Source organism: Lactuca serriola, chromosome 6 (assembly GCF_051521515.1).
Source record: "Lactuca serriola cultivar US96UC23 chromosome 6, Lser_US96UC23_V15, whole genome shotgun sequence".
Classification (NCBI taxonomy): domain Eukaryota; kingdom Viridiplantae; phylum Streptophyta; class Magnoliopsida; order Asterales; family Asteraceae; genus Lactuca; species Lactuca serriola.
In genome coordinates, this window is record NC_136413.1 from 21,539,041 (window position 1) to 21,547,402 (window position 8,362).

The 8,362-nt window shown below is 38.1% G+C and overlaps 1 protein-coding gene across 1 annotated transcript; it reads right to left on the minus strand.

Moving 5' to 3' along the window:
- Positions 1-5,899: 5,899 nt before the first annotated feature.
- LOC145059112 (uncharacterized) lies at positions 5,900-7,015 on the minus strand. Its single transcript, XM_079006973.1, has one exon. It carries the CDS (start codon positions 6,937-6,939, stop codon positions 6,097-6,099), a length of 843 nt encoding a protein of 280 aa, XP_078863099.1. The 5' UTR covers positions 6,940-7,015; the 3' UTR covers positions 5,900-6,096.
- Positions 7,016-8,362: the final 1,347 nt, after the last annotated feature.

Below are 8,362 nucleotides of genomic sequence, written 5' to 3' on the forward strand. Positions count from 1 at the left end.
TTGATATGGGTTGGACGAATTCAAGGGATAAGATATCCTTGAAATCGTCCAAAGGATAAGGATAAGGGTTTTCAAGGCTTATCTTATGGTTACTTGGTGGGCAAGCAACTAGATAAGGATAAGGACTGAAACCCTAATCTCTACACCTATATAAAGACCCCTAAGGCCATAAGAATTCGTCCATGCCTTGTCTAGGGTTCCTATGGGACGAATTTCATACCTCTTCTCTCTCTCTCTCTTGTCTCTCCATTTGCTCTTGGTGTTTGTGTGCCATTAGAGGTACTACACTTGTGGTACTTGCTTTCAAGACTTAGGGTTTGAAGATTTGAGTTGGTATTGCAATATAACAACAAAAGGTATGTAATCTAATCTACTATATGAATTTCGAAAATACTAGGGCATACTAGGGTTCCTTTATATGTTCATAATGTTGTATAACTAATAGTGAAAACATAGATCCAATTCTAGGGTTGCATGCACACATAGGATTGTTTGTACTAAACTCATCACTTATATCATCCGGACAAGGCTAATGTGGTAGCCGACGCCCTGAGCCGCAGAGCAGAGAGTGCTCCAATCTGAGATGTGTGTATGCGGATGACAATGATGAATCCAATCTTAGATACTATTCGAGAGGCCCAGGTAGAGGTCGTGAGATCGGAGAACCGAAAGAGGGAGCGGGTGATTGGACAGGTTTCCGAGTTTGAGATGGATAGTCGTGGGCTTATGACCTTCCAGGAGCGGATATGGGTGCCCTATATGGGTGGAGCTCGACGTATACTGATGGAGGAGGCACATCGATGGATATTCTCGATCCACCAGGGGCTACTAAGATGTATTTGGACCTATAGAGAGATTACTAGTGGCCCTGTATGAAAGAGAGACGTGACATGGGTAGTTGAGAGGTGTTTAACCAGCCGCTGGGTTAGGGCGGAGCACCGGCGTCCACATGGCCCGTTGCAGCCTCTAGAGATTCCCCAGTGGTAGTGGGAACATATTTCTATGGATTTTTATCACCAAGCTACCTAGGACTGCACGTGGGGTTGACGCGATATGGGTGATTGTGGACCAGTTGACGAAGAGTGTTCACTTCCTCGCCATCAGTGAGAGCTCTTCTGCGAAGAGAGTGGAAGAGATTTCTGGAAGAAGTTTAATGAGGAGTTAGGTACCCGGTTTCATTTCAGTACCGCACACCACCCGTAGACAGACGGGCAAAGTGAGCAGACGATTCAGACGCTCGAGGACATTTTGCGTGCATGTGTTATGGACTTCGAAGGAAGTTGCGACACCTATTTACCCTTAGCCGAGTTTTCTTACAACAACAGCCAACATTCCAGTATTGGAATGCCTCCCTTCAAGCTCTTATATTGGAGGAGGTGTTGGACTCCCATATGTTTGGGAGAGGTAGGGCAGCGAGTGATGGGTGACACTAAGATAGTGTTGAAGACGACCGAGCAGATTTAACAGGTCAGGCAGAGGTTACTAACAACCAAGAGTCGCCAGAAGAGTTACGCAGATCGGCGACGATCCGAGTTAGAGTTCCAGGTTGGAGATTATGTCCTTCTGAAGGTTTCCCCGTGGAAAGGGGTGATCCGATTCAGGAAACGGGGCAAGCTAGGGCCCCGATACATTGGTCCTTTCAGAGTGATCGCCAGAGTGGGTAAGGTAGCTTACCGGTTGGAGCGATAGAGTTGAGTCAGATTCATAACACCTTCCACGTGTCACAGTTGAGGAAATGTGTGGCCGATGAGAAGACGGTGGTACCCTTAAAGGAGTCACAGTTGAGGAAGTGTGTGGGCAATGAGACGACGGTGGTACCCTTAGAAGACATTCGGAAGGTAAAGGTTTTGAGGAACAAAGAGGTGCCGAGATGCGCGAGTAGTACCCAGAGTTATTTCTAGAGCAAGACTTCGAGGGCGAAGTCTGATTCTAGTGGGGGAGAATTGTAACATCTTGTTTTCGAGGTATAATATTTATATATATGTTTATTTATGAGTTTACTGAGTGACTCGACGAGTTGGTGCCCCAACTCGTCGAGTAGGGACGAAATGGCCATGTGGGCTTAATGACCGACTCGACGAGTCAAAGAGCCGACTCGCCGAGTTGGCACTGTGAGTTGAAACTTTAAATCTCTGGGGTTGGGACCTATTTAAAGGACCTTATGTCCTCATTTCCGCCGCACCAGCCACCCAACTCCCCTGTGTGAAACCCTAATCGGCCAATGGAGCTAAGAGAGAGTGAGAGAGCTTATTTTGAGTGTTTTGGTGAACCATTGGAAGAGAAGAAGAGAGATTCAAGCAAAGAACGAGGAAAGGGTGTGGGATCCGGTGTTCTTTCACTTAGAGCTTCTGTTGGATGGTAAAAGTCATCACCTTGCTCATCATGGATCTTGTTAATAAGGAACTTTTGGGGCTTTTTCCATATTTCCCTTGAGAATTTGTGTGGCTTGTGCTTGCTAAGCATATTGTTTGGATCTTGTTAATAAGGAACTTTTGGGGCTTTTTCCATATTTCCCTTGAGATTTTGTGTGGCTTGTGCTTGCTAAGCATTGAGACATCAGATCTGGACCTTATGAGGTCCATAGAGTCCAAAAGTCCCAGCTTGATCAATCTATAAAAGAGTTCTTGTGCTTAAACACCTTAGTTAGAGCTTGTAGTGGCATTATGGAGCAAATATGCCATGCATGCACGTAAAGATCGAAGCTTTACGTGACATTCGAACCTTAGGAGTCTAGATCTAGAGTTTGGAGTGGCGGATATGCCTTAAAACGTCTGAATGAGGATTTGAATAAAGGAACTCAACGAGTCAATGAGCCGACTCGACGAGTCGACTAGGGTTTTCCCGATAAGTCTGAACAAGGGTAACTTGGCGAGTTGATGAGGCTACTCGACGAGTTAAGTTTGGTTTTTCATAATGTTGATCTGAGAAACAATAGGGACTCGACGAGTCACATCAATGCACTCGGCGAGTCAGGACAACATGGACAGTTGACTCGAGTGTTGACTTCTGTTGACTTTAGGGTTTGACCAATCATGCCTTATGGAAACCATGGAGGGGTAAAATGGTCTTTTTCCCAATCCAAGAGTTATATTAGAATTGGGATTGAGATGATAATTAGAGATAATTATCATATGTGCTTATGCGGAGGCTAGATTTGGTGATTCGTGTTCGAGGAGTACATATTTTCTTAGCTTACTTACGAGGTGAGTCTTCTCACTATACTTACCATGAGTGGTATCTTTGTGCGATCGGAGGGTCCTATGTGCTTACCTGAGTTATATGATATTATGCATCTTGTCTGTATATATATATATATATATATATATATATATATATATATATATATATATATATATATATATGCGCTATATTTTGTGTTTACTGAGATAGGACCAGAGGGTCCAAACTGAGTAGTGGGACCGGGGGGTCTTCACTGAGATACTGGACTGGAGGGTCCAAACCGAGCTGTGAGACCGGAGGGTGCACACCGAGACGCATGAGACCGGAGGGTCCATGCCGAGTTATAGCCATGAGAGGCTTATTATTTGTGTATGTGGTATTTTGGGGAACTTACTAAGCTTCGTGCTTACCGTGTTGTGTGTTATGTGTTTCAGGTACCTCTCAGGACCGCGGGAAGGCACCGACATGATTGTACACACTTGTTCGAGACTATGTTGAGGATTCTGGGATTCGGCTTTATTTGTGGATTTATGTTGACATTTTGAGACACTTGTGGTTTTTCTTAAATATAATATATAAGTTTTATGTGCTTTTGAAAATGAAATTTTGATTTGAAAATTTACGGTGTTACAATATTTCATACCAACATATCGTCCAATCGGTTTGTTCAAATCTGTATCGGAGCCTCAGGCATCATTGCATATGTTTGTTATTGGACAACAACCTTTCTTGGTGACATTTCTTCTAGTCTCTTATGTTGTTTGATTACATATATTTGAAGTTGTTATTTCAGAGTATATAATGGTTATTGTATGTCTCTAGTACATCTAGAGAAGACATTGTATTTCTCTGATATTGGTGATCGTGGATTTGAAGCGACTCTAGTAGTCTTATTGTTTCAATCTCCTTTTTTTTAGAGGTTTCCACACTAAAATTTTGATGTCTCTTTATGGTTGATTACATATTGTTTTGAGATGATTATATTGGTCATACAAATTTCATTGGGCTATTTTGGTCGCATATAAAATACCCTATTTGGTTCCCTCTTCAAAAGTTCATTTGAGTCGAGAATGTATAACCAAACAAAGTTTATTTCCGCATTGTTATTTACCGTTGTGGTTGCTTTTTCCATCACTAGGATCATTCAAGGATGAAATGCATAATTGTATATATGATACCTCTTGTTAGGGGTGAGCAAACCCAAACCAAGAAACCGACTAAACCGACGAAACCGAAACCGAAGCAAAACCGACAGTTATGGTTTGAATTTTTTAAAAAGCGAAAAATCGGGTTCGGTTTCGGTTTTTACCCAGAAACCAACCCATCCAACCCGAGAAACCGACTCATACTTAAAACCGACAAACCGCCCCAAGAAACCGACCCATCCAACCCGAGAAACGACCCATACTAGATTGTTTTTTTGTTGTAATAGACTATTTCGGGTTTTGGTTGTAACTTGTAATAGACTATTTGTTGTAAGACTCATGTTTTTTGAAGTATTTAACTTAAATTTGGTGTTTTTTATTATATTTAACTTGTTGCTTCATTTATAGAAAATGGGTTAAAACCCAAAACTCATGGGTTTAAACCTAGAACCCGTAAATATATGGGTTGAACCCAAGAAACCGAAAAACCGCCCAAACCGACCTCAGAACCCGAGAAACCGAACCGACCAGAAACCGATCCTATTGGGTTCTAAAAACCAGAAACCGACCATTTATGGGTTGGGTTGGGTTTGGGTCCAAAACCGACACAAACCAACCCATGCACAACCCTACCTCTTGTATTTATAGTCAAAGGGTTTACCTAGAATAGAAGGTACAATGTCTGATCGGATCTTCTTCGAGTTTATCGAGGCTTTGACATTTTCACGTACTGGCCCTCGACTAGCAATCTTGGCGTTGGTTGCTTACTAAGGGTGCGTTTGGCGGTTTGGTTGTGGAAAATTTCCAGTTTCTAGAAAAATTCTCCAAGAAAAATAGAAATTTTGAAAAAACGTTTGGTTCGTTTAGTTTTCCAAAATTTTCCAAGAAAATGAAAATTTTCAGTTTTTCCAAATTGTATGTAAATTAGAATAGTGATTTTTACAGTTTTCCAAATTTCTAAGATGGAAAATGAAAACTTCTCCGATTTCAACCAAACGCGTTTTCTAAAATTTTCATTGGAAATTGAAAGCGAAAATTCAACTCTATTTTCTTCAAATATTTTCTTAGAAAATGAAAACAGTTTTCCACAGCCAAACACACCCTAATTTTTCCAAAATCGGTTTGTCTCTGGGATCCGATTACTACATGTGTTTCCTCTTTTATTGTTAGCTTCAGCCTTATTCTTGAAGGTATATTTCTTTGTCGAAGCTCTATTCGTTCGTGCTTCCAATCAAGTAGGTTTATTGGTCCCGATCTTATGCCCTTATGAGGTTTATCACGGACTAGGTTATACATAAGGTGTCCGATAAAGATCCAAGAATTATATATCATACAATTGGTAAAGTATTAACCTACCTAAATAGCTCAAAGTTGAAAGTTGGTTGTACAATAGTTGGGTACATGTGAAAGTAAAATACAGATCTTAGTGTAATTCAAACACAACAACACTCCCAAGAAGAATCACTGCAAAAGTTTCTTGATAAGATGAGACCAATTTCCTTAGACATGACCTAAGAATTGTTCTTGAACCGAAATAAAAGTATTCCATTCATAATGGACTTATCCAACAATGGTTGAGATCATGAGCTTCAGAGGCGCTAAAGAAGCCTTTAGTGTATATTATTGAATCGAGCTATTGAAAATATGTAATAATCTCTCTTATATTGGTTACTACATTGAGATAGGGTTTCGAGCATCAAAGACATAAGCGAAACATAAAACTATATAATTTTGGTATAAAACTGTGTATATGACTTTGATTACAACCAAGTTACTTACTAGTGTTTTCAAAGTCACTGAGCTCATCATCAAGACCAGAAACATCCATCATTCTTGCAGATGCTTGTTTAGCCCACTTCACGATCTTCTCAGCTTCTCTGTTGATCTTCTCTTCCTCTTTCATTGCCTTTTTCATGATCTTCTTCTGTTCTTCTACCGAAAACGTCTTCAAAAACTCAGCATCATTCCCCCACGATGATGATGATGATGAGAAAAGTCGGTTCTCCTTCCCCTGTTTCCTCGGAACACTCTTCTCCTTTTTGGGAGAACACCATAAACAACCAATACTCCGCCGTGGAGGAGACCGAGTTTCTGATTCTGACTCCGGCGACGATAGACTCCATGAATCAGACCGAGAATTTGATTTCGAACGCTCCTTTTTACACGCCTTGGAGTTTGATTTCGTATTCGATTTCGTACCTTTTTTCTCATCTATGTTTTCGTCGGAATGTTCTTCTTGATTTTCGGTAGAAGGAGACGATTCCGGACTCTTCTTCGCATCTGGAATTTGCTTTAAATCAACATAACTGCAAAAGTCACGATTTGGTTCTTCTACATTCGAATCATCACCGGGTCGAGGCCCGAGGGATTTAGACTTAGAGGGAGGAAATCGAGAACCAGCAGCGGCGGAGGCGGTGATGGTGGTAGTGGGAGGAAGGGATTTAAGTTTTCGGAATCTGGTTTCAAGGTGGGAAGGGAGGTTATCGGAGGTGGAGAAAGAAGAGCAATTGATGGCTGCAATTTGTTCTAGAACAGAGTGATCCATTGCTTGTGAGAGAACATCTTCAACTGCCCTTTCGTCATCACTGTCTGTGAATGAGAATTCATCCGCCATTGTTGCGTGCAGGTGAGAGTGTGAAAGAGGGGTTTTAGGGGATCTTCTAATTCTACTATCGGCTTTATGAGAGCGTGGAGGGGTGGAGGCATGTGTAAACGTTACGGTTCAACGGCTAACTCATCATTTTGGCATGTTGTGACACCAATTTCCCACATGGGTCCCACCAACATTTCATAATATTCTTGGTTTCTATGTATATTTCTTAAGGAATTTGGCAAGATTAAAAATCATTTGTCATTTCATCTTATCATATAGTATTAGGTGTAAGTATAGTAATAGGTGTAGACCTACGTATTATATAGATAAATTAAAAAAAAATAAATACAAATGTTTAAATATTTAAAAATTTTGAATTTATAAGAAAAAAAAATAATGAATTATTAAAATTGATTTTTTTTATTTTTTAAATTTAAATAAATAAAAAAAATAAACCAATGAGCTTTAATTTGACAATTTTGAAATAAAAAAGTAAGTCCATTAATGAAAATTGATATTCATTTATTACTATGTTTATTGTAATTATTATGTGATATTTATTAAAATAGAAAAACTCATAAAATGACATGTGAAAAAAGAAATTAATTGAAAATAACCACACAAAAACATTTGACAAATTGAATGAGAGTGTGACATGTGACAAAAAAACACTCATTTATTAGAGTAGATTTGGTTTGGCTTGTCATATTATTTTGAGAAATTAAATTTCATCTTATTGTTTTTCTCTACTCCTCTATATTTAAGACTAAGTGTGAGACTCATGTATTACATTAGTTTATTTTAAAAAAATAAATATAAAATTTTAACAATTTTAAAATTTTGAATTTATAAGAAAAATGAGAAATTTTTTGAACTATTAAAATTAATGAGGCTTTAATGTATTGAGTACATTACATATATAAACCCTTTCTAATAAATACCTTATATATATTACCTTATATATTAAATGTAGAATTTTAATTTAATAAAATGAAAAAATACAATAAAATAACAAGTGGAAAATAGAAAATTTAAAAATTCTAAAAAATGTCATGTGTCTAAATGAATGAGAAGAGGACATGTGGCAAAAAACATTCATTTATTATAGTAGATTATAACATTTACCATATAAAATTTCGTTATTGTCATATTATTTTGAGAAATTAAATTTCATCTTATTATTTTTCTCTACTCCTCTATATTTAAGATTATGATATTTATCATATAAAATTTCATTACATTTATCATCATCTAAAAATGATAGGATGATGAGTAATAAGAAAAAATAGAAAGATATTTAATTTCTCTATTATTTTTCCTTCACTTTTTTAATTGATTGGGAATGATCGTCTCTTACTCTCTCAGTCGAATATATATAAATAATATTTCAAATATATATAATATCCTTTCAATTTTTAATATTCATATATATATATATATATAT